This window comes from Trachurus japonicus, chromosome 7, assembly GCF_045865225.1.
Source record: "Trachurus japonicus isolate A0001 chromosome 7, Traja_1.0".
Classification (NCBI taxonomy): domain Eukaryota; kingdom Metazoa; phylum Chordata; class Actinopteri; order Carangiformes; family Carangidae; genus Trachurus; species Trachurus japonicus.
This window is the reverse complement of record NC_140913.1, coordinates 7,415,287-7,442,133: the sequence shown is the minus strand read 5'-3', so window position 1 is coordinate 7,442,133 and position 26,847 is coordinate 7,415,287. Positions and strand designations below refer to the sequence as shown.

At 39.9% G+C, this 26,847-nt stretch overlaps 2 protein-coding genes across 2 annotated transcripts in view; both read left to right on the top strand.

Annotated features, from left to right (window-relative positions):
- Positions 1-12,865, top strand: part of LOC146984111 (uncharacterized) — a 22,948-nt gene extending 10,083 nt beyond the window's left edge. The window contains exons 3-8 of the mRNA XM_085783120.1: positions 6,906-7,017; positions 9,506-9,585; positions 9,782-9,907; positions 10,271-10,426; positions 12,436-12,523; positions 12,628-12,865. Of these exons, the coding sequence (XP_085639246.1) occupies positions 6,906-7,017; positions 9,506-9,585; positions 9,782-9,907; positions 10,271-10,426; positions 12,436-12,523; positions 12,628-12,865 (800 nt within the window). The remainder of the gene's footprint in view (positions 1-6,905; positions 7,018-9,505; positions 9,586-9,781; positions 9,908-10,270; positions 10,427-12,435; positions 12,524-12,627) is intronic.
- A 4,924-nt stretch (positions 12,866-17,789) lies between these two features.
- The window catches only part of prkcz (protein kinase C, zeta), a 106,179-nt gene continuing 97,121 nt past the window's right edge, over positions 17,790-26,847 (top strand). The window contains exons 1-3 of the mRNA XM_085780987.1: positions 17,790-18,120; positions 24,683-24,804; positions 26,296-26,385. Of these exons, the coding sequence (XP_085637113.1) occupies positions 18,044-18,120; positions 24,683-24,804; positions 26,296-26,385 (289 nt within the window). The 5' untranslated portion in view covers positions 17,790-18,043. The remainder of the gene's footprint in view (positions 18,121-24,682; positions 24,805-26,295; positions 26,386-26,847) is intronic.

Sequence of the window (26,847 nt, the reverse complement as noted above, 5' to 3'; positions counted from 1 at the left end):
TGTTGTGATTTGACACTATAATGATTAAAGATGTATTGATTGATCAATTTTAGTCCTTGAGTTCATAGCTACACGCTTTATTTGTTAACTGCTATCAAGGAATATGACTCTCCTTTGTAGTATGCGTTAGAGAAGACGCCGCAAGAATTGTGGACTTCTACGCTGTGTGATAATGTAGTGGGCTGGTCTGGACAGAAAATGCCCGGGCTGAATTTTTGTCCCAGTCCAGCCCTGAGTGTCAACACCTGCTCTTGGGACATCCACGGCTGCTTTTTAGTCCCAGTCCCTCCCTGGTTTCATCTGTGTTAATTCAGTCAGGCTGAGTTTCCATTACGCATGCCGACAGCCTTTGATCTGCCATCAGTGTGACGGGACAATCTATATAGATATACGTGTATGTGCTGATTCAGATAGTTACAATAAATAGGGGTTATTGTGATTATTATTATTATTATTATTATTAATTGCATTTAAATGTGCCTGGAACTGTGGAAACCTGCCTGTGAGGTCTTGGTGACGTGGGCGCACTGCGCGCTGGGCAGTCAAAATACCAGTCCGCTGGCTGCGCTGAGAGTAGGCAACAAATTGTCACTGCGCCAAGGTGAATCTGTCGACACCTCCCCCTGCTGCGCGACCACTCCCATCTCGGCGCACAGCAGTCTGCCAATTTACCGAATCCGCTGCGCACGTTGTTGCACTGGAGGAAAATGCCACTGCGCCAGCTGCGCCAGGGCTCGAACTCGCTGCGCCCCCCTGAGTTGCGCCAGGAAAATAGAGCCCTTAATGTTAAAGGAAATTAGGTGGTCTGTGTGTTCAAAGACACATGAGTTGAATGGTTTTCCCTGTGTGTGTTGGGTTTCATGTTTTGACTCTAAAATCATTTAAATATTAATTTAAAGCCAAAGAGGGTTTATGATCTGCATTATTACATGAATATGATGGTGGATTTCTTGAGTTAAAACAAATACATCTATATTTGATTAAAACAACATTGGTCTTTTTGGAATTATTGCACTTGAAAGAAAGAGTGATATTTATTTTTGTAAAGACATGATTATTTCTGTGAATGTGTGTGTGTGAAGTGTTGCCCATTGATATGTGGAGAGTATAACTGCATTGATGTATTTAAATTTAAACCAATAAATGGACACACTGAAACTGAAACATGTTTACACTGGGGAATGTTTATTATTTCATGCTGTGATTTTTGTAATAAAGATCAGAGATTCGGAGAAGAAGGTGCCGGTTCGCTCTTTCACTCACTGACTTCATGATTCTGTTTTCCAGGAGAGTAAACAAAATTCATACTTCAGTTACACACATTGAAACTCGTAACACACTCACACTGAATAGCCTACAGTGGTTGTTAATTTTGGGTATTTCAAACAGAGTATCAAAGCTTATAGTTATTCTTTTCACTTTCTCTTTGTGCAGACCGGTGCCAGCTGGAATAGTGATGTGTCTGATGATGCCCACATGTTATGGGTTTGGGACTTTCCAGCAACATGACTTCCATATTATTGTACTAGACCACCACCCATGAATGAGCAAACTACAATCGTGCCATTGGAGAAATAGTCATGCAGTTGTGTGGACAGCAGTTGGAATGGAACAGAGATCACACTGGACTGGTGGGACATATATTTACATTGAAAGTAGCCATAGCTGCTGACAATTGTGGAATAAATAGAGAAGTGAGGAAAATTAAGGGAAGTATAAAGAGGTCGTCCTGTGGTCCCTACAGTCCGACAGTCACAGTGCTGCTGTGTCAACAAAAAGAGAATCAATACTGATTTGATACAGTGTCTTTCTGAGACATATTATAAGTCCAAACGCTGAGGAGGGCACACATTAGGCACACATTAGGGCGCTTGTAGAACCCGATAATGTAATAAATCCCCGATAATGTAATAACCCCAATAATGTAATAAAAAAATTCACTTGAGTGGATTGAAAATGTAATAAAACCTGATAATGTAATAACATCCCAATAATGTAATAAAGTGCATTTCCCAGTAATGTAATACACTCTTAACTAATAATGTAATAAAGTATTACATTATTACATTATCAGGTTAGCCTTCATTTCAAGGGACCTGATAATGTAATAATACTCAAATAATGTAATAATTTAACAGGAGATCACCCATTACTTGGTTTCAAGTGGTGTGTTCAAGGTTATATTTCTGTGTAAGCAACACAAGCTCCAGAGCGCCACCAACAGGTCAAAGTTGGACATGCATGAATGGTTAACTTTGACCCGTTCATCCGTTTTCACAAACGATGTATCACTGGAGCCCTCAGGCCAAGCCGAGGTAAACGCATCCTCAATGTCTTTTTCCACCTTATTGGATTTCTGCCATCTTTGATTTGATCAAAAACCTGTAAAAGGCCTCTCTTGTCACAAATTTTGTTTAATCTTCTTGAAACGTAGCCCAGATGATATTCAGACCATGACACACAAATGCATTCAGCATCTTCTTCAAATTCAAAGGCGCTTAGCCGTGACAGCCAATCAGACTTGACATTGAGGTTGCCAAACAGGAAGTAGCTAAGCCCATTTCTTAGCAACCCTTTAACATATCTCAACCAAACTTGGTATATAGACTCATGACATCATCCTGGGGACACCCAAAATAACTTGTGACCTTTGACCTCTAGGGGGACACATATTCTGTCCAATCTTAATGAAACTTAGTGTATGATACTCAGACCAAGCTGAACAAATGTGTCAAACAGATTCTTCTCAAATTTAAAAACAGCTTGGCTGTGACGGCCAACCAAATACAACAGCATGGCTGCAAAACATGGTCCATAGATTCATGATATCATCCTGGGGATACCACAAAAAAGTGTAACCTTGACCTCGGGGGGCGCTGTGTTTAAACTGCTTTCTCTTCACATGTGTGGATTTTAAACGTATTAACTTTTTATAATTACTATACTTTAAATGTCTGCTTATACTGTCAGACCTCCATATAATGAAAACAGCAGAATTTAGCTGCTATTTTGAAAGTTGTTAAAATCACATTATCCATTTTCACATGTGAAACTCGTTTAAAGTGCTGACGTAATTCTATCTCGTTGCCATGGCTACTCTGGCCTATTGTTACTTGACCCCTTCATTGCTGCTTGCAGCTATATTACTATTATTGTCTTTAAAGGTGTACAGAAATGGCCGTTTGGCATGTTTATCGCGCCGAGTTGTCATGAGTTGTCGCACGAGTTTACCTGAGTAAGGAAAACGAATTTGATTGGTCGTTATGGAGCGGGCGGATATTCAAAGCTTGGGGCGAGACCGAGCTTCCATGTGTGTGTGTTGTCTCAGACGTTTGATTGACGGATGACAGATCCAATATCAGTGGCTGATGAATCGTGAGCAGGCTGACGTATAATCCATGCGCCTGCATTATCAAATGCGGGAAAAAAAACGCCACACGTTCACCCCAGATTTAATCAAAAATAGAATTTTGCACAAAATTTGAACTACATTGTCTGATAGATGAGTTATTACACTAATGTTAGGACCCACAGTGGGCTCAAATTCAATTTTCTTTTCTCTATCCTGGTGTTGAACTTAAACTTAATCCAATATGGCAATAATTTAAAGAATTTCCCAACTGAAATGAATAACTAAAATTGATTTGAATCCCCCTTATGAAATCAATGTTTATTCTATTTTATATTTAATTTATGTTTGACTATTTATTTTGAGATGTTTATTTTAATTTTACTTTTATTTCAACTGCTCTAAATGTATTCTATTGAAGCACTAATGTGTATGTTCCTATTGTGAGTTAACTTGCACTAATGTTGAATGATGTTCATCTGGCATTCCCTTGACACTTATGGTATATGCACTATGAAAAATGCCAGTATTGTTTATTTTTGTACTTTTTCAATAAAAATTTGAAAAAAACAACAACAACAACAACTCATTCAACAACAGCGTGGGCTGACGAGCCGCAACACAGGTTTAAAAAAAAAAAATGGTCGTGGAAATGAAACTTGGAAAACTGCCTCGTGCGCAAAACCAAAGTAGCAGGGTTTCATATCTGGCGGGGTGTAACTAGGCCAACCACGTGTTTTATTTCCCACAGACCAGCTCCCACCTATTAACACAATAGACTGGAATAAAGCAGCTGGATTGGAGTGGACTTCTCGGTGTCTCACTGTGTCTAGAAACCTTTTAATATCACCTTTCAATTCTTCCCGAAACTTACCCAATGAAGCTCATATTTCCAAGGACATGTGAAGTACTCCTGCGACTAATGAGGAAGTAGCCTGCGTAGAAGGCGATGTTTTGTATAAGCGACGGTAAGTCGTTTTATTCACACTGTTAAGAACTGATCTTGGTATGTTATTATATCGCAGGTGAAAACTCTCGATGCTTCGTAATGTGTCGGTTCATAAAACTGCACAGCACAATATTGTTTCCTTCGTTGGTTGTAAGATCTCTGCCAGGTCTGTTCTGTAACGTCTGTTGTTTTTCAGTCTGTTCGGTTTCCGCCCTTTTTTCCGTCTGTAAGTTACTTCAGTGTGTCCTCGACTTCTCTGGTCACGGCTTTGTCTGTAACAGAGAAGGAGTCAGTCTGAGGCTGCTGCTGTTCAACTGTTAAAGCAGCTTCTGACAGAAATAATGATGGAGAAAAATTAAATCTATAGTAGGGCTGGACGATTATGGCAAAAATCATAATCACGATTATTTTGGTCAATATTGAAATCCCGATTATTTACACGATCATGGGGGGTCGGGGGGGCTATGCAGGATTTATAGCTTGACCATGCTACATTATTACCTTAAATAAACAGTGCCAATGTGTGTTTAAGGTTTTTAAGTTTATAATTTTAAATATTTATTCAAAATGTATTTAAAACTTTTTTTATGATCCAGCAGCAGAAACTATACAGGACGTTTAGCTTAACTTTTCTACATTTTTACCTTGAATAAACAGATTTGGAGTAATTGTCATGGTTTAAAGCCAGGAACACACCGCCACGACGCTTCCCGACACGTCCCGACGCCGACGGCTTTGGCCGACGAGTCTGTCGCCTCTCGTCGGGAGAAAGGAAAAAGTGAAACAAATTAAAACAGTTTTTAGCAGCTTACTGCTGTGGCTCGGTTGCCGCGAATTGGCGATAGCCGATGCTAATTTCTGTTAGCCCGTCTATGGTGTTTTACATTACACGTTAGCATTAAGCTAGCGGGCTTTATATGCTTAGTTGTGAGCTGTGTGTGTTTTGAACGTTGTTTCAAACTATGTGGGTTTGATTGAACATCTTTGATGTTTAAATATATATTGCCGCTTAATATATTGCTTTACTCCTCTTTTTATTTTGTATACCATTTTTACTGTAGCACAGGCTAGGACACGTTTGTTTACTGTGGTCACTTCCGTCCCTCTCACACACCGCGCTGATTCGCTTAGGGCACCGCCAATCAGAATCGCCATAGCTAGCACACAGCCAATCAGAGTACCCGACGAGTCTACTCTCCCGGCGGCCGCCGAGTCCCAACCAAGGGGGCAGTTGTCGGTCTGAGAAGTTATACACTTAAATAGAGTTCAAGATCAGAGAAGACGCCCTGTTGTTCGACAGTGTCCATCATAACGTAACTGTTTTGTTTAGCGCTATAATAAAATAATGATTTAAAAAATTAAAATTATGTTAGGCTATCCCCCACACCCGTCCAGTGCCCCCTGTCCATATTCATTCCATAAAGTTGGCAACCCTAAAGTAAAACTACTAGGCTACAAAGTTTCAGTTTCACTGTGTCATGGCAGTGAAAATCTTATTGGAAATCTTATCATGTCCATGTTGTAAAACTTGCTCTCACACACATTAACTAGTTGTGTGTGTTGAACTGTGAACAGACTTTGATCTGAGCAATGAGCTGTGAAACCTAGCAGCAGATCCTCTTACCTAAAGGTAGCTTCTGACAGAAATAATAATGAACATATATGAAGGTTGAAAAGTTACTTAGAGTTGGTTTAAATCGATAAATTCAATAGAGACCACAGAACAAAGAAAACGCCCTGTTGATGGACAGTGTCCAGTTTAGATTAAATGTCCTCAGTAGGCCTATCTGTGGAGTCTGTTGGTCATTTAAAGGTGTTCAGAAATGGCCGTTTGTCCTGTTTGTTGCGCCTCCTTCTACAAGTTTCCACGAGTTGCCGCACGAGTTTACCCGAGTAAGGAAAACAAATTTGATTGGTCATTATCAAGCGGGCGGGATATTCAATGTTTTGGGCGAGACCGAGCTGTGTGTGTGTGTGTGTGTGTGTGTGTGTGTGTCGTTTGATTGACGGATCCAAAAGCATTGGCTGATGAATCGTGAGCAACATGACGCATGCCTGCATTATCCAATTAGAAAAAAAAACTACCCCACTTTCATCCCGGATTCACTCGAAAATAGAATTTTGCACAAAGTTTGGGCTACATCATCTGATAGATGAGTTATAATTTTATGACCCATAGTGGAATCAAATTCATTTTTCTTTTCTGTACACCTTTAACAAAGTCAGAGCAGAACTAACACTGTTAAAACAGGTCAAATCTGTTGTTCGCTGCAAACTTTCAATTTCACTTTGACAGGTCAGTGAAAATCTTATTTGAGACACACACTATGCTTTATCTTCAACGTATCATGTCCATGCAATGTTGTAAAGCTTGCTCTCACATAGTTTAACTAGTCTCAGAGCTGTGGACAGACTTTGGTCAGAGCAGTTGTTGTAAAACCACTACCAGCAGTAGATCCTATTTTCTCAACATTGGCTGAAACTGGTTCAAACCAGTTCTTGTTAAAGCAGAACAGAAACCGATGTTTTAGTAGCTGAGCTTTAACCAGATCCCTATCATTAATTAATAAATAAATAAAAAGTGTAAAAATGTATTTTTTGTTCCAGATGCTCTCCTCCAGATTTCAGTGACGTGTCTTCAGAGCAAGAAAACAACAAAGCTGCCATTTAAGATGACGTCTAGTAGAAATCATCTGACAGCTGCTACTTTGCTGGTAAAGTAGTTTATTGTAGATCATCACGGGAAGCTGTGTGTCACTGTATAGTATTAGGGTGCTTGTCTACATCATCTCTATTTATGTAAACCTTATTCTTTTCCTTTTTTTTTAAAAGTACGTTTTGGGCTTTTTTGCCTTTTAATATACAGGCCAGTTGAGAGAGAGACGCAGGAAATGGGAGGCAGAGGGGGGGGGTGACACACAGTATAGGACCGCTCGACCGGGGATTCGAACCGGAGTCGCCTGCAGTGAGGACTATAGCCTCAACACATGGGGCAGGTGCTCTACCAACTGAGCTAAACACCACCCTAACCTTATTCTTTTCTGACTCTCTGTTTTCCTGTCACTCACATTCAGTCATTTCATGATCCTGAAAAACACTGTGAGCTCCTCAGTGTTTATGGTAGATTTCAGTGTGTATCATGCAGGCTCCTAACCACAGCCTGGTTTTAATGTGGCCTGTTGGTCATAGCAGAAAGTCACGTCCTCTGTCTCTGACTAACCTTCTCTTGCTGTGACAATAATAAAGGCACAAAGCCAGAACTGACATCAGCTGAACTACCAGTATCTGAACATCTGTGCTTATGCACTGTGAGATTTCAGGGTGCAGCTACATTACAGCTTCATATTCTCTCTCTACACTTAAATGAGTCAGGCTTTAATTCACCACCAGCACCTGTTAATTATAAACCAAGTTTAGAGTTTAAATGATAAGAGGAACTCCCACACAGCAGAAATATAATGGTAGATTTTGATAGACAATAATGATATGGATTAAGATCAGTGCAGTGAACAACACATTTTCCTTTTGTTGTTCCATAACATCAGTAAGTGTCAGTGCAGAGGTTTCTGAGGAACAGTCCCAACAGTAGGCTACATGCTACATTTTTGTGAAAGTGCTTTACTCTTATGAATACTAGGTTTTAAAGGGTAAAGGGAAAAAAAGTACCCCTGTGATATATCTTTATTTTTATAGTGGGTAACAAACATTTAACAAATGATAAATGGACATGAATTAATTTTTTAGGAAGTTTTACATTTTTTTGACAATGACTTGGCTATTTTTTCTTTAGAAATATCTTGATGTCACAGCTCTTATCACACGTGTGCAGCAACTTTAACATTTCTTGTTTGAAATGACTGAATCCATATGATTATCTTTAGTTACAACTTTCTCATGTATGTTTTATAGTAGACAGAAGTCAACTGGGCTATAGCAGGTTAAACTGTGTTTTTTTTCTTTGCATGTAAAGCAGAGATGTGAAATCTGATCACAACAAGTCCTGTGTCAAAATTCACTGACACAAAATATTTTGTTGTTCTTCACAGATAGGGGAGCGCCGGGTCGATTGATACACGGGACGATTGATACACAGCGATTTCCTCGAAAACCACACAAGCTTGAGCCGTCAGATTTTGTCACTATGTTCAGCACTCAACACCGACCAATCCTGGGAAAGCTTGTGAAATTACGTCACGCCATTCAAAAGTTATTAGCGCGAACCGGTTTTTTACTACGGAAAGTAAAATGTTACGTGCGGTAGTTTTTTTGTGATCAAAAGTTGTATTGTGTGTTTCATGCAATAATAATATGACCTAACAACAGATGAATTCGTACATAAACAGGTCCTAAACTATGCAATGTCATAGTTTTGAAGTTTAGAGCCAAAACAGGTTGAAGTGTCAGTAGTCGCTGCAGGGACGATTGATACAGCTGTTTCAAATGTCCCTCACGCCTCCGTGCGTAGTGATTGTGGTCACACTGCGCGATCAATATCTGTAGGTATATAAATCACCGAATTAATACCCTATTGTTCTGCAATGAACAACAACCGATTTGAATGAACAACATATTTTTAATAAACACCAGATATTTTTAATGAACAAAACGTGTTTATGACATGAATCAACAGATATTCAGCAAAGTGAGGGGAAAATGCCGAGGGTAAAATGACAACATGTTCAACTGTGTCTCCATAAACATGACTTAGAACAGGGAAATAAGTAAATAAAATGAAAATGCAGTCGTCCAACAACTCGTACAAAAGAAGAAAGGCGAGTTTAATCGAAATGCGGATCTTGACAATTGCGCACGGGACAAAAATATTTATTTGACCTATTTATATTGTGAGAAATTATGTGACATTTTGGCAATAACGAGTACACTAGTATGTTGTCTGATATGCTGCATAAAAACGAGAGTAATGTCAGTAGTTTCTGTTTAAAACATGCTGTTTCAACCGTCCCTCCTCTGTGTCTCAAACGACAGGCATAGGTGGGGCGTTTGAGACAAATGTCAACTTACGTTCAAAGTTATAAAACAGCGCGATCATCCAACATATGTGTTAAATTACACTTGTAACTAAGAGAATACACATGTGAGTTGTTGATCACATGATAAAAATGTTTGTGTACATAACGTCATCTTTGAAAAAGACGTTTAAATGAAAAGTGTATCAATCGACCCGGCTCTCCCCTACTTATGGTGAGAATCTTCAGAGGAAACACACTCACATGCCCTCCAGCAGAGTACCAGATAGGACATCACTGTTGTCCCATGTGTCCAGCTGGTAAGATCCAACTGAATGACATCATTTTACTGCCATGTCAGTAAAAGACTTGTGAAAAGTCAGATTTTTTGGCAGCATGAAGAATGACATTTTTCCTTTTTACAATTTTTACCTTCAAATTAACAGTTTTTCACACAGTAGGCCTAGTAATGTATTATACTGTATGAAAATTCATTGTTGGTTTTCTTCTCAACAGGAGGTAGAGTTCAAACAGATTGCACAGAGTTCAGAAGTACTTCCTGTGTGCTCTGTATTGACGGAACATTTGTGAGTCAACCAACTGAACTTAAACTTTGTTTTTCTTGCACAAGCTGCAATCCAGGTAAATTTCTGTTAATATTTTTTCATTGTTTGTAATAAACTGTCTGTCTGTCTAAACTTAATTAAAATCATTAAATTAGAATATCACTACAGATCCCCCGGTGTGAGATACGAGACAACTGGTAAAGATTGATTTGACAGAGTCTCTGTAAAGAAGTAAAACTTTAATTCATTCAGAGTTAAATGGATGTTAGTAATTTTACATTGATAATAATAAGGATTCGATTCATGGAGAAATAGTCTTGTGAAATATTGCAAGACCAGTCAAAACAGAGTTATGAGACATTTACATGATGACGGCTTTTTACGAAAACACATGTTTTTTTTCTGTATGTAACCACGTGTAACCTCTGTGTGTTGACAGGTTCTGGTCTGAGAACAAAGAGTTCATGTACAGTTATATCTGATACAGTTTGTGAACCACTGGAAGGACACTACTGTATAGACCCTAAAGGGGACAGCTGTCTGGCAGCAAGGAAACACAAAACATGTCTTCCTGGACAATTCATCAGTGAAAAAGGTTGGTTCCCTTCTTCTGACTTTAAGATTGCACTGTAGGTTATAAGGTCCAATATTTATAGTTATAAGAAGTAAAAACCATCTCAAATAGTTTTACAATCTTCCCTCTCAGGCCTCTTCCTGAAGATCCACTAACAACAATTTGATGAGCCAAGTTTGTGATTCAGTTCGATGATTGGCTCACTGTTTTTCTAGTTACTCATGACCAAACTAATGACAGGTAACAGAATATAGTCTACTCCTGTAGCTTGGTAAAACTCACCTATAATACACATGATCAGTCAGTGCTGAAATGAGCAGAGCTGATGCTGGCTGGATTTTGTGTAGAGCTATATGCTATACACTGAAGCTTTGGATCTGGTCAGGTGTAAACTACTACAGTCTGCACATACAACCACAATAACAGCTGATTTTTACTCCACATGGAACTCATAAAACATTAAACATGAGAAGTTCTCAAAACTGCTGAAAAGTGTCAATGTAGGTATTAAACTCTTTCATGGGCAGAACAAAGCACCAGTACGAGTTCTGTATTGAGATGAAAAAATATAGATTTCAGGTTAACACTCAGACATCAGATCTTCCAGGGTTCTACTGCTATTTTCATTTCATTTAACCTTCATTAAAGTCCTGCAGAATCACTGGTCTCAAGGACGTTACTGGGGGCAAAGCTGAAGGCAGTGAATGTCTCGTTGTGACATCACAAAGCTAATAAAGTCCTCACTTCTCATTTTAAGGCTAAGTTTCCAAATACACGCTGTGTGCACTTCTCTGTGAACCGAGCACTTTAAAGCTTTAAAGTATTACTATAGAACCAAGAGCTGCTTTAAAATAAAAAAAAGACATGTAAGTTGCAGTTGATACAATATGTAACTGTCAGCTTTTAGATGATCAACTGACTGCATGGAGGAGAAATACTAAAGCCGGTTCGTGATGTGTGGTGCATGTAAAATACCAAAAATGTAATTATAATGGAATAGAGAACATACCATACTGTGCCATATTTGATATTTACATTGGCTCTCTGCTGAGAAATGGTGTGAAAATTGAACGAGTTTCTGTTTTCAACATGTCCCCAGTAAACTGTTGTTAAGCATATCATTAAGTGATAGGAAAATAAACTGTGAAACTGTCCATGTGTCTAATCTGTGGTCACACACTCAAATGTTTCATTTTGCTGTACCCGTCTTGTCTTTCCATGTTTGAGGAGTTTGAGGTCACTGAAAACATTTGATTGTTCTGTCCTGACAGTAGTGAAAATGAAACAAGGTACATTTCAGTTTTTGATATTGCTGCTATCTGCCTGCTGCAGAACGGACCAATGAGCAGACAGAACACACTGCTGTAATAGAAACTGACTAACGTGTCTAAGCATGTGAGAGCAGCACGTAGCAGTCTTTCATATTCTTCAATTCAAGAAAACAAGCAGGAAGACACTCATGGTCACGGATGGGGAAAAAAACAGAAAATCCAAATGCAGGAAACAGAGTAAAACATGGCTCAGGACAGAGTCAGGAAGAGGACAGTGATGGACTGGCAGAGACTTCTATACACAAGAAAGGCAGGGAGGGTTAGGCTCAGGTGGAACATTTTAGGATGGAGCAGAAACAGAGAATGACAGGAAGTAAACCACAAATAGAAACAGTGAACCCACATTAGCAGTTATGCTGCCCAAAGGACAAAAGTTTAAAGTTACGGTTTAAAAACAGGAAAAATGGCGTAATTAACTCATGCTTAAACATGTAGATAATATCAGTGTTGTGTACAGTAAACACTAGTTGGTTTGTTTATGAAGTTGATGAAACTTTGTCCTTTACACTGAATCAAAAATTCATCTTGTTCTGCTCTTATGAGAAAAAAGCTGCAGCTGAACATCTCATCAAATATTGAAGAATGAACAGGCACTTTGGAAACTGAAACAGAAATGTTCAATTTTAAATTATGAAATGTGATGATGTCATGATACATTATGAACTAGTTTCAACATGTGTGTTATTTGTGTTTGTACAGGAACAGCCTCCATAGACGCTGAGTGCTCTGACTGCAGAGAGGGAACATTTTCTGATGGGACATTTACATCTTGTCGACCACACACACAGTGAGTGACACTTCACATCACACTAAGATACAAGGTTTCTAACAGCTGCAGTGAATTTGTAGTTTCTGTATATTTTCCTGTAAAATGTCTCTCTGTCATTCCAGATGTGAATCAGGAAGTCAGCTGGTAAAAGCAGGAACTACTGAGAGTGATGCTGAATGTGGAGAAGAGGAGAGTTCAAATTTGACAGGGATTGTGATCGGCAGTGTAGCTGGGCTGCTGCTTTTTTTATTGATTGTCATTGCTCTACTGGTTTACTGTCTCAGGAAGAAACGATATCCATTCGGTAAGATCTGTGTGCAGTCAAAGAAAGTGTTATGGTTTAATAGATTAGTCTGCTAAGTCATGATATTAAGATGTTTTTCATTGTTTTGTTTTTAGGCAAAAACAGAAATCCTCCAGGGGTTTTGTTTGTGGGCGGAGATCCTCCAGAGGTATGTTTGTTACTGTCTTTTACAAGCTGAATGGACTATATGGTCAGTAGCTGATAATACTTGGTTTATCTCTAATTCAATTATTTCATCTGTTTATTATTATTTCACCAAAAAGGTAAACGGACTCAATGGACCAGAAACAGAGACGTTGTCACAACCAACAACAGAATCAGGTAAGTCGGCCTGATAATCTTCCTTGTGTTCTCTGTCACTGACTGAGCTGACGTCACTGTGTGAACCTGAACAACTGAACCAGAGGTTTCTGCTTTAACTGAACATGTTTCTCTCCACAGTATAAAAGACAACATGGAGACCAATTCCATTGCAGTGTCTGTTCAGTGTCTGTTCAGTGCAGAGTAAATGTGCTCCAGAATCCAGTTATAATCCAGTAGGATACTGGCACATTGTCTTTGCAAGGGACAGAATAACCACTGCGTCTACAGAGCTGCCGGTCTGTCTGGATCAACCTGTACTACTGATGTAGTTTAATATACAGTAGGCCTTAGTGATAAAATTAAAATGTTCACACCCAATTAAATTGCAGATTTTAATTGTTTTTCTCCTTCTAAATTAAAATAACAAAGAAATGACTCTGACCCAGGTATGCTGCTGTTAGCTGCCTGTTTGTGAATATTCATGTGCTGTAGCGAATCATGTCACTGAGACACATCTCTCACACTGAGCTGCTTATGCTGCCTGTGTTTGAGATGTTGACATAAATCAGTTGTGTAGCTACATGTAGCAATAGACAGTAACACACATTTCATGTCATTGTGTTTATGTGTAAGAAGTCAACAAGGGTTTTAAACCCCAGGATCCCAAGAGAAGCAGCAGAAAAGGTGGAGAGATCGTCCAAAAACAAATACGATCAAATCAATTATTGATCTATTGCTCAGCCCTATTTATTATAATGTTTCACTGCGTGTTAGACGGGTAACACCCTGTGACTCAGGTTTGGACCAGATTGATGACAGTGCATCTTGTGACTGAGCAGTGAACATGATCCAGGAACACACAGAGGGACTGGAAATGTCTCAGAGGGTTTTGTATCAGTCTCTCTACACGGCAGCATCTCTGTGATTACCTCTGATGGACAGTCTGACTGACAAACACATCCACTGGAAATGTGTTTGTGAGAGGAACAAAGAGAGAAGAAATGAGAGGCTGAGTGGATCAGTATCCAACTCTGAAATAAAACTTCACTGATGTCCTCTGGTGGACAGAGAGCTCATTGCATCACAAACTGGATGTTGTCATATTGAAGGACCAACAGCTGGAACAGAGGACAGTGTCCTTTACTGCAGCAGGATCATGGGACAAATGACTGAAAGCATCAACCAGTTTGGAATCTTTGCTTCAGCTCCTGTTCTGGGTTTGGACTTGATTATACAGTTTCTTATTTTCTGCATTCTTTAATTCTAATTTTGGACATAATAAATATTCAGTTTATTTACTCACTGGAGTTCAAAAGAGATCAACTGTGTGGAGAAGACTGACCTTTTGACTCAGGACACCTGATGGATCATCATGGAGATGGTCTTGTATAATGGACCCTTTTTGAAGAGAGGGACCCCCACCCCGGTCTGCCAGTCCAAAGGCACTGTCCCCGACTGCCACGCGATGCTGCAGAGGCGTGTCAGCCACGACAGCCCCGCAACATCCAGAGACTTGAGGTACTCAGGGCGGATTTCATCCACCCCCGGTGCCTTACCACTGAGGAGCTTTCGGACTACCTCAGTGACTTCAGCTTGGGTGATGAATGAATCGACCTCTGAGTCCTCAGCCTCTGCTTCCTCGACGGAAGGCGTGTCAGTGGGATTGAGGAGATCCTCGAAGTATTCCTTCCACCGCCCGACGATATCCCCAGTCGAGGTCAACAGCTCCCGACTTTTAAACCGAAGTCCCAATTTTTCCCCATTATGCAACAACCCCAGTCTGGTGGAGTTCACTAAAAAAAGTTGACTATGATATTAAAAAACTGTTTGACAAACCCACCCCACACATGAACACAACCTGACACTCCCTGAACGTACAGCTTTAAATGATCTTCAGAACAATAAAGACATTATTATAGAACGAGCTGACAAGGGTGGAGCTGTGGTGGTGTGGTGTTATGATAAATATGTCCTTGAAGCCAGCTACAGAACATCCAGTACTACACTGAACTGAGTTCGAATCCCCTTCTACAAATGAAGGAGGAACTCACAGCTCTTCTGAATAGAGCTAAAGACTGTGGTTGGATCAGTGCTCATGAACAAGGCTTCTTATTATGTGAACACCCAAGAATTGCTACCTTTTGCATGTTACCAAAAGTACACAAATAACCTAAAGATAATCCGCCTGGTAGGGGAGCATACGTCCAATTATATCTGCAAATGGTACTTTGACTGAACCGGCCTCACAGTTTATTGATTATTATTTAAAACCTTATGTTGATAAGTTACCTTCATATGTACGGGACACCACAGATGTTTTAAATAAACTGAACCAGGTTGATAATGCTATTTGGGACTTTATGGTCACTTTAGATGTTGAAGCACTTTATACCAACATTGATCACGCTGATGGATTGAGAGCTTTCAATCACTATTTATCTGACAGAGAGGGTTTAATGCCCCCTACTGGCTTTATAGTAGAGTTGACTGAATGGCTGCAATTGGCCGTGGCTACACTGGCAGCACATTCCTCCATGTTCAGCCATAGGTTTGTCCTACTGTGTGCATGTGTGTGTGCATGTGGGCAGGGGTATGTGCATGGTAGTGTGCATGCGGCAGTACGGCCTTGCTTTTAACAACATAAAGCTCTTTGAGCTGCAAACCTGTATGAAAAATGTTTTTAAAATAAAGACTGATTCGATTTGAAATGGTCATTGGGTCAGCTGCTGTCTCCAGTGCGTGCAACCAGAAAGACTTGAGACGTGTTCCTGCTGCTCACAACAGAGGGACAGAGGCCAACATGAGGAATTACAGGGAAAAAAATGTAACTCAACAACTTGGGATATGATTTGATGGGTTGCCATGGCAGCAGGGGACAGGAGGAAGTTAAGCTGACAGGATATGAGGGAAAGCAGCTGAATCTCCTGGGGGGAGATGATATCCTGTGAAGTGCTTTGGCGGCCCGTAGACATATGTTATTGTCCTTTAATGCTTCCCCCTGATCACTGATGATGTAAATGTTGCCTGTGAACACGGTGGAGTGCAGCCAGCTGAGCTACACTTCCACAGTCTACACAGGGATGTGGAAGTTGTCCCAGGATGGGCCACACTACAGTAATTATCTGTCTCCAGCAGAGGGCGCTTCATACTAATGTCTGATCTTAACAGGAGGAAGCCAATGGAGCCTGAACCTGCAGGGGCAATCCAGACTAATCTTAATGCTCTACTGACCTCCACAGTAAGACAACAGTTGGATGGATTTCTTTACTCTTGAATAGGGTTAGGGTTAGACCCATCTGCACTGTGTGTGTACAGTAGGCTACAATTATTTTTATTTTGTTTTTACTCTATTTTTATTTTAGAAATATTTATCTATCTATGATCTATTTAACTCTTATACACTAGACCTATCACTTTCATTTACTATTCAGGAACTTTGTAATAAAAGAATTTCAATAAAGTAATTTCTGATTCTCTCATACGTTTCACCTACTGCAGTGACAATTTGCCTGTAATCAAAGTCAAACATGAGACAAAAGGGTCAAGAGGCCACTAATGTGCCATGGGAATGCACTGTACATAGGTAAAACAAGTGCAGTGACTGTGCTGTCTTTGTCTTTTTGTGAATGTTATTCATACTAGAACATGAGAAGAAGAAGAAAAACACATCTTATGCTGAGCAACAACAAACAACCAAACCAAAAACACCTAAATCAGATGGAAAAAAAAAAAAAAACTTGAAACATATTCATTTTTAAAAATGTTTTATCCATGTTCAATAGGCTTCAGTCAGAGTTTGGCTGAGTTGAGATTAGGCTCTTATAAGTAAAATTGAAATGAACAAATTCACTTAGTAACCTAATAAGTAGGCCTAGGCTATTTGGTCAGGAGTACTAAGAGTGTAATGCAATAGCCTACTAGCACATTTTTACAAAATAAAGATGAATTTAAATTATATTGTAGATTCATTCACCGTATAGTTTCTACTACGAGTAATTTGCTGATACAACAGCAGGTGGCGCTTAAAAACCGCATGATGGTTGAGGCCTCAACCATCACATATGAATGAAATGTAGGTAGGTCTATTCTGTTTGCCTGTTTGACTTGTCTTTCATGGGACTTTTCTCTCACATGTTTTCTCATGTTCTCACGTGAATACTTTACTCATTAAAACTGTGTTGAATTAAATAACATTGGTATAATAACACTGATACAAAAAACATGCGAAAATTAACAGCAAACCATTTAAGGTAATTGAAGAGACAGCCTTTACTGTAATATGCTGGAATATGACAAGGACACATCACAATAAAGTTGAATTACGTATTTGTTAGTTAAATAAAACCACCTGAAACTACAAAGGAAATTTAAACTCAGCGAGTTAATAATTCACTGTCATACACTGGATACATACTTTCATGAATACTTTAGTGTTTGTGTTTATTTTTCCTCGAGACGCCCCGTTAGTAACAGTCTGGGACAGACAGGTGAATTTGGATTACGGTAACCATAGTGAGCCATGAAACTGTGTCAAGTTACTCAGAGTTTACACTCATGCGATCAGTGGTGAAGAGTCTTTACCTTCAAAATAAAAGCGCTATACCGCCCCCCTAAGGCCAATCACAGCACTTATCGATTGGCGTTTGTCTTATTTTGAAACACCAAACCGGAAACACTAACGTTATTCGATCCACTCTGACGATTCCTCCGCCAGCAAACCCTCTATCTATGGTGTCTAAAGCAAAGAAACTTTAAAGTAGCTTGACAAGAGTGTACTTTGTGACACGGTCAGACGAAGCGGTAACTTACTTCTGCTCGTGTTATGTAAACTTTTTAGTTTTACCGACGTCACCGGGTATACGGCGAGTTTCAGGCCTGTCCCGTTCACGTTTGGCTCGTTGGGAGGGAGGTGAACCGGACTGTAACTTACAATGCATATGCTAGCGTCAAACGGATCTATAATGGACCTGGGCACCGAGGTGGTGAAAATTAAAACACACTACAGTGGGTAAGTAGCTGTCCGGACTGAGGGAAGTGGTGGTAGTTAGACACTAGTTAGCTGTCAGCTAACGGTGATAAGGAGAAACACCTGTTGACAGGAGACTTCACAAAGTTTAAGCTAGGTCAGTCACTGTGTACCTGGACCATGCTAAACTCACCTGGGTATCAGAAAAATAATGAACATTTTATTAAATGACACGTGTGTTATGTTTCCAATGCTCCCCCACCCTGATAAGAACATTTCATTCTTATCAATATATTTTTTTTCATTTTGCTGCAGCATTTAATTTGTTATTACAAGGTGAGGGACATCATCATTTTTTGACCCCCGTCTGAAACTGTGCCATTGCACTCTATAATCCATCACTATCTTTTATTCTTTGCTTTAGTATTGAGTTGATGAAATTAACTTTGTTGTAACTGAGGTGCATCCAGTGTTAGCCTATTATTGAATGAATGGTCAAGTGAATCTCAATCCTATTTTAAAAGAGACCTGAATGTGCATTAAAACTCAGCATAGTGAAACAGTTCATGAACAGACTGTCTGAAAATAATTTACAAATTTACATCAAATTATATAACAAACACGTGTGATAATGTGATCTGGTTTGGGAGATAGATATATAACATAGTAATTTCCAAAAAGGGCTCTTTAAATACAGAGGTACCAATACACACCATGTCTCTCTGATATTACCAAACTTTTTGTAAAACAACTTCTTCCAAACACTGACAAAAATGCAATGATGTCACTAGAAACAGCAACATAATGTTATTGGAGATCCTTGATGCTGAACTCTGTTTAATCCTTATTCCTCCTCCCAGTCTTTGTGCCTCGGTTTCACTGTTAATCACTGTACATAATATTTAACGACTGTAAACCTGTCACTCCTGGATCGTATATCACTTGAGCAGCGGCCTGCATTGACTTAAATCACAGCACGTCTCTATTTAAACACTCTGTGGGTCTGTTTTTTTTTTTTTTCATTCATGCCATTTTTCACATTAAGTTCAGCTTGGATAGATAACACCAGTCTACTGTTTTTTAGCTCCAAAGATTACAAATATAGAATGTTTTTATCTTCCAACAGTCTGGAAAATACGTTGTGCTTAATTTCTTCCTCCTTGACAGAAGCAATTCTTTAATTATCTTTTCCACCCAACAAAAACATTCACCATTGGAAATAATTAACAATTCTGCACCAACTAGTTATCTTGCTAACTTCTAAGACATTTTGTGGGCTGGATCTTTGGTATGAGGTATTTCTGAATTTTTACTCCATAAAACACACAAGTGTACCTTGAGATTTGTGAGGGCTCTTTTGGTCATCCTACAGTTAACAATGCAGATGACTGGGCTTTACACATGATTTGTGCTTGTATCACAGTACAGTGAGGAAATGCAGTGGTGGTATAATTTAAGCATTTAATTTTTATCGATGTTGGTATAATTTGGGTTCTTCACCTTGAAACCACAGATGGTTAGAATTACAAACAGTAAGGTTTTATACACCCCTGCATGTCTCCTAATCTAAACAACTCCATAGTATCATGGACAGCAGGTGAATGACGTTCATGTTTTAAGCTGTCTGCCCTGACACCAAAGTGACAGACATGATAATGTAATGAAACTAACCAAATAAACAAAATATTTGGCACTGATTTGAGACTTTGGGCCCACTTTGGTGTAATAAGCTAATATAAGCCAATAATGGTGACCTGCTGGTTTACAGTGGTTTCAGAGAGTACCGCATTCACAGTGGGTGCACCTGACCACAGTTTGAAGCCACAACAAACGGTTTTTGATTTTTGGCAATTTTAAAGTCGGGTGAATTTCATCCATTTTCAATTAAATTTCAATTAAATTTACAGCACAATAAAACATATGTGTGGGTCTGATTTCTCTCTGAGGCCACTGTGTTTGTGGGAATACATCGTTAGGAATTTGACATTGATAAAAAAAAAAAAAATAAAATAAAAAAATATATATATATATATATATATACTGTATATAAATATCAAGAACTGCCTATGCTGCCATGTATTGGTGCATGAATCAATGAATCATGTTGAGGAATGCCTTCTAGATCTGTGCTGGATTAACAGTAACAAGGTCCACAGTACACTGGGACTGGCACGCACCGGCATCCCATAATCAAGAGATCAGAAAAGGTTAAACAGACCAAAATATTGTGGTCTGAGAATGAACGGCCACCTTGTTAAAAGGTTTATTAAGCTACTTAGCATGAAGGCCCACATAGCAGAATAACATTGTGATGAGTTGTCCTCAGCTCTGTTAACTTGGGGAGTGAAGGTTTTAAAATGACACTGTCTATCTGTTCGTTCATCCATCATGTTCTTGAAGGGAACTGGGGGCTTCAGCTGGCCTGTTCATCTGGTCACGTTGTCCAGGTGGTTGGACAGTGAGCTTGTAGGTAGTGTTAAGTGTTGGGCCACAATCTGGGATGTTTCCTTTGCGGGACAGGTGTCTTCCTGTCTTCTCAGGTGGCAGTACGCTGATGTTGAACTCACTTAAAACTCTGAATTAGGTCAGAACTGTTTCTCAGCTCTCAGCTTGGTCATATCCGCAAATGTATTTTTAGAGGGGAGTGTGTGTACACAGAGACTGGGGGGTGATGTGTCCCCATTAAACTCAGCCAGATCCAGTGAGTTTTTAGACACAACCCTCCTGAATGGCATAAGTATATTAGTTGCACATACTGAGCAGACAGCACAGTTACACTAGCCTGCACGATATTGGACAAAACTAACATTGTGATATTTTTTTTTCTGCAATATATTGCAATATTAAGAAATATATAGAGTGTTTCCCCTAAAGTGTATTTTTCCCCAACAGGACCAATCAATTGTAGTCCATTATTTGGCCTAATGAATATTTTAATGGATAGGACCTATAATATACGTCTAATGCATTGCTGTTGTGTCGTTACATTCATTACAATGCATTTCTCCTCTCAGTGATGGCACTCTCCCTCGCTCCTCTCACATGCACGTGCACCCAGTGAGGCCTCACGATTACAACTGGTGAGAACTCAGGTTCAGAGATGTTTTGCTTCAGAAAAACATCTCTGAACCAGCTCCATGCTCCGCTTTGAGTTTTTCTGAAGCAAAACAAAAGTTAACATGTTCTAAAAAAGAGAGAAAACATTGCACATCCTGCCATGTGACTATTGCACATGCACACATCGCAATGACGATGCTCAAGACCAAGACCTAATTCCCTTGGTCTTGGTCTTGACTCAGTCTTGAGCCCCTCAAAGTCTTGGTCTTGACCCAGTTAGGTCTTGACCACAACACTACCTATTAGTTTGTTCGAGAACTTTGATTAAATGAAATTCAGTGTGTCCAATACTGGCAATTTATTATAGAACAGGAAACATGATCAAAGATTAACATTGTTACTGACCAGACACTGGCTGCCATTGTGACATCTCTTCTTTACTACAGAGGCTCCCAGTGACTGATTATGGACAAGAGGGCGAGAGGATGTTCCCATGTTTGCTAAAGAGTTTTAGTTTCATTTAGAGCTGCAGTCATCAGTTGTATTTCATGAAGTGATTGGTAATACATCACTTAAAAAAAAAAATCATTTTTATAATAATTAGTCATTTTGACATCTACCATCATAAAAATGAATTATACAATATCATCACTGTAATCCTACATTCTGTATGTATGGCACATTGTATAGGTGTAACCTTTCTGTGTACGTGTCTGTGTGTGTGTCGCTCCACATCGACTCGTGTGGGTGTTAACGGTATGGGGCAATGCTTGCTGGGAAACAAGCTGTCCCTGCTCCACCTTGTCAGAGTCCAACAAACACTTGCCATAAACACTTGGCCACACACACCCAGAAACCTGTCGGACACACTCACACAGACTCAGTCACTCTGGCTCCTGCATGTCTTTTATAAAGTATGTTTACGGTGGTGATATTTGTTTACAGCATGAAAAAAAACACACACACACACACACACACCCATTCACACATCACTGGTGTGTTCAGCACTTGTTACTACTGTTGTGTGTGAATACGTAGGGCCCACAGTGTCGTATCCAGCAGCGACTGAGCAGTAAGGGTTGACGTTGAAACTGAACATGCACACCCTTCTCTAGACTGATAAGAGTACTTGAAGGTCGGCACTGATATAAGATTCAGCCACACTGTGTTTTCAGTTTCAGGTCAAACCAATCCTTCATGGCCACTGGTTTCACTGGTTACCTGCTTCATTTCTGATATTTAATACAACATAGATAATTAATGACAGGGGAAGGGGCTTCACTCGTTTGTGTAAAGATTGTCTTTCTAGTGACAACCAGGGCACAGTGGGTATTTAACTTGACTCATAAGCCTGTCTGTCACCTGATTGATGAAGACAAACCTTTAGTCAGCGTTAGGCAGGGCAGGATATTAAACATCAGTATTTTGCCAATCCACATTTTGAATCATGATCTGAATCTTGTTTTCACCCTGTTTTTATTGTGAAAGTCCTGACTGGAAGTTTTAACTCAGCTCTTTCAGCCATTCTGCTGCTTCTGTTTGACATCAGTCTTCTGCTCACTTTTCCTATTCTGTTGACAAAGTGTATCACAACTAATCACACTTTATGCTCAATTCAGTGGTTGTAAACCAGCTAGCTCCGCCCCACCCCACCTCCTGTTTCCCTGCCTGCAGGCAGATCACTGGTCCTGCAAACACGCTCAAACTCCACTGACATGGCCAAGACTAAATGCTGGTTTTTGATACTTTTTCACTTACTTCACATTCCACTCTCTTCGTCATCAGATGGTTCACCATTGTACATTTTTATCAGTCATGATATTGTCCATTTGTCCAGGCCTGCCCTGGATAGAACCATTTCACAGCTGCGTAATATATTCTGAATGTGTCAGTTAACTTCAGTGCAAGCTGGTAAGCAGCTGAGACTGACTGGAACCAGCAGTAAATGACTGCGTTTACATGGACTTCAGTATCCCAGTTTTGATGGTTATCTGATTTTGATCAAATTTGGGAAACTGATTATTCAGTATCCCTGTATACATGATAAATACCAGTATCCTGGTTTCTGATTACTCCATATTATGTGCGCATGCTAGGGGTGTCACGATTTCGATTTTTTATCGAAATCGATCGAAATTACGTCACGATCTCGAGCATCGAAGTCAAAGAGAGGATCGACGACCCCGCCCCCCCTGACTGTGGGCCACCACCAGTCTGATCAGGACCTGATCATCAGGTCCATCACAGCACAGCAGCTGCAGCTCTGCCCCGCTGTCTGTCACATGACTCTCCGTATCAGCGCAATCTCGTTTACATTACATTAAGCCGACATCAGGAGAATAATGAGACACAACGGTAAATTAATGAAAATAAAATTAAGATAATGTACAGATATAAATATATTTGTTTCAAAACCTTGGGGGCAATTTTGGCCCCTGGATCATGATTTTTGGGGGCATGTTAAGAAATTATTTAAATGTGACCATTAGTGCCTAATGTGATACATTATGGAAATTGCATCACTTAGCCTATATGTATCCCATCTTTTAAAATAAGATTTACTGTACAAAATTTGATGAATAAAACCAATGATCGTAGACTAGACTAGTCTGAAAATAGCATAGGCGTCTGTGCTGTAAGAAAAAGAAAAAAAATCGAGAATCGAATCGAATCGTGACCCTAAAATCGAAAATCAAATCGAATCGAGTATTTGGAGAATCGTGACACCCCTAGCGCATGCACGTTTAATGTTTATTGTTTACAACAGGAAGCGCGGACAATTGGAAATCTGTCATTTATTAGCGACAGACTTGAATAGGTCGGCATTTATATGTTTCCTTCCATCTAAACATCCCGTTATATTGAGCTCTTTCATTACAGAAAGGCAAAATTCAGTTTTCACGTCACTCCAGAAATATGCTCTTGTCGCCACCATTTTGTTAGTTGTAACGTATCTAAGGTAACGGTTACATCAGTTGGCTGAAGCGGCGCCTGCGCAGATGGTGAGCGGCTTCCAGATATCGGGGTGAGGTGTTTACATGCTTCAGTATCCTAGTTTCTAGTACTCCAGGCAGCAAAATCGTGTTTCTCAAAATCGGGATATCCTGATTTCTGAAATTGGAAAATGGGGTTTACATGCTCAAAATTAGGATACTTAAAAACCCTGATCAAAACCGAGATACTGAAGTCCATGTAAACGCAGTCAATGATGCACAAAACACACTGCCCAGTGTCCTCCTGTCATTACACCATAACTGTGTTACAAACCCAGACAACAGTTTCCTCCATCCTTTAACCTGTTTGAGCAGCCAAACATTCTTTCAATAACATGTCAAATAACAACCAAACTAAAAGGATACCAAGAGTGAGCGACCGTGTCTCTAACCTGCAGTGTCAGACCAGAGGAAAAGTTAACTCTGTATTCAGTGAGAGTGAAGAGTTTCATTTTGGTGTTGACTCCTTGAACCCCCTGAGGGATCTCTTGGTCTCCGCTTCACTTAGACAAAGTGACTCAATCTTGACATTTTCTGTGTGTGTGTGCATTCAGGGACATGTTGATCACAGACTTGGCTGCCAAGGTAACCTTTGTGGAGTTGTGTGACGAGGTGAGAACGATGTGCAGCGTTGCCAGGCAGCAGCCCATCACGCTCAAGTGGATCGATGATGAAGGTGGGTGCTCTACAAACCCTGTACATCAGTTTGTGTGATCTCATCCTGAAGGCAGCCTCTGTGCCCTTTCTGGGCGACTGCTAAACTCTGGCCCAGTGACAATTTTCTGGGCTACCGGCCAGTGTAAATCCATTAGCCTACTACTTTTTGCAAAAGTCTTTATTTGTTCAGAAATCTAAGTGAATGTTGCATAAATGAAGTGAGACTAGGTCAAAACCTATTATGTCTGCACTGCCTTTGGTTAAATCCTGATATTATCATTAAAACATCTTTTGTCAAAATCACCAAACACATCAGTAAAAGACAAAGGCTGTAGTAGCCTACTGTGCTTTTAACTTACAAAAGAACTGCTTAGATTGTGGTAGTCAAAGGTCTAGATCACCACAAAACACATTTTTGTCTGTATGTATGACCCAATTTAACATAAATAAGATAATGACACAGTAATCACTGTGATATCATAATGTGATAAAAAAAAAAAAACTCTTCTGGCCATTAAAGGTAGAGTCTGAAGGTTTTTGCTCAAAAATAAACGCTAGACTTATACAAATGAAAACCGTTGTTTGTTTTCTTGCGCATGGGGTCGGGGATGCTTCTGGACGGTGAGTCATGTTTTCTCTCCAGCCAACAGAGCTCAGGTGAAGCTCCATGCAGCAGAGTAGGAGGGCTGCTAGCCCCGATAGCTGTCCCGGATGCTAGAGTGCTAGCGGCAGATGCTATCCACCACCGCTATCACCCGCTAGCTCAACTCTAACTTCCGCTAGCGGTGGCGGCTAGCATCTGCTGCTAGCACCTGCTTCCCAGCTCACCACAACAGCCCTCCTACTCGTTACAGAATAACACTCAAGGCTTCGGACTGTATTTCCTTTTCTTTGCATCCTAACAAGTGCTGCAGGAGGCTACACAGTCGAGAGGAGGGGCCCAGTTTGATTGTTTTGTTTACAAACTGCAACAAACAAACCTCCAGACTCTACCTTTAATCAATGATGTAACTCAGGGAGAGGAGGAAAGATTTAAATTATTTACTTAAACTTAACAGGTTGGTGGAGGAAGACAACTATGAGGTTCTAATCCCAGTAATAAACAAACCAACTTGAGCTGGACAGTTTCTCAAGTCTTTGTGCTACAGTCTCTCTAGCTACTCTGGTCAGCCTTTTTGATACGGTTTTGATTACTTTAACTTTGTTGGGGGACAGTAATATGATCCACCCTAAGACGGTATTTCTCAGTCTATGGATCTTTGATTAATATATTAATCATGATCATCAGAAATGCTTTTCACAATTTCCTAAATCCCAACGTTATGTGCTCAAATGTTTTGTCTGATTAGTTCCGAACTGAATATAATCTTTAAACAAATAAAAGCTGCACATTTTCAATTGAACAACTAATCTCTTCATCAACTGATAGTTGCAGCTCTAATCAAGTAGTAATTATAACAGTGTTGATAGAAATGTGTTTCTGCTTGTGTGTGTGACTGTGTGTGTGTAGGAGATCCTTGTACCATCTCATCTCAGATGGAGCTGGAGGAAGCGTTTCGTATTTACAACCGGACCAAGAAGTCTGGACTGCTGCTGCATGGTGAGATGGCTCTACATCTCATAACAATTTATATTTTACACACACACAGTATTTATTAATGAATATATAAATTTATTAGGCATTTAAAGCCCCGGTACGAAGCTTTTAACTGGATTTATACGCAAAAGTCTCTGGTTTCTGCGGATGTGTCTTACCTACAACAGCAAATGAGCCCATCAGTGTGAAGATACGCTATTTCTAAGTAGTCTAATTCTATACCTCTGGAAGGCATGGTCGGGTCGGACCACTGACGAAACGATACAAATAGATACATTAGCTCATCCATATGCACACTGCAGATAGCTGCTAAAAAAAAAAAGTTTTCAAAGCAAGTCCTGTCTTCTTTCCGACGTTTCCAAAACAAATCTACACACGCACGTCTTCATGACAGTGGGAAATGCAGTCTTCATTCCGGCAAAACACCACCGCTTTCGTCCACAGGGGCCGCCAAAATCAATACTA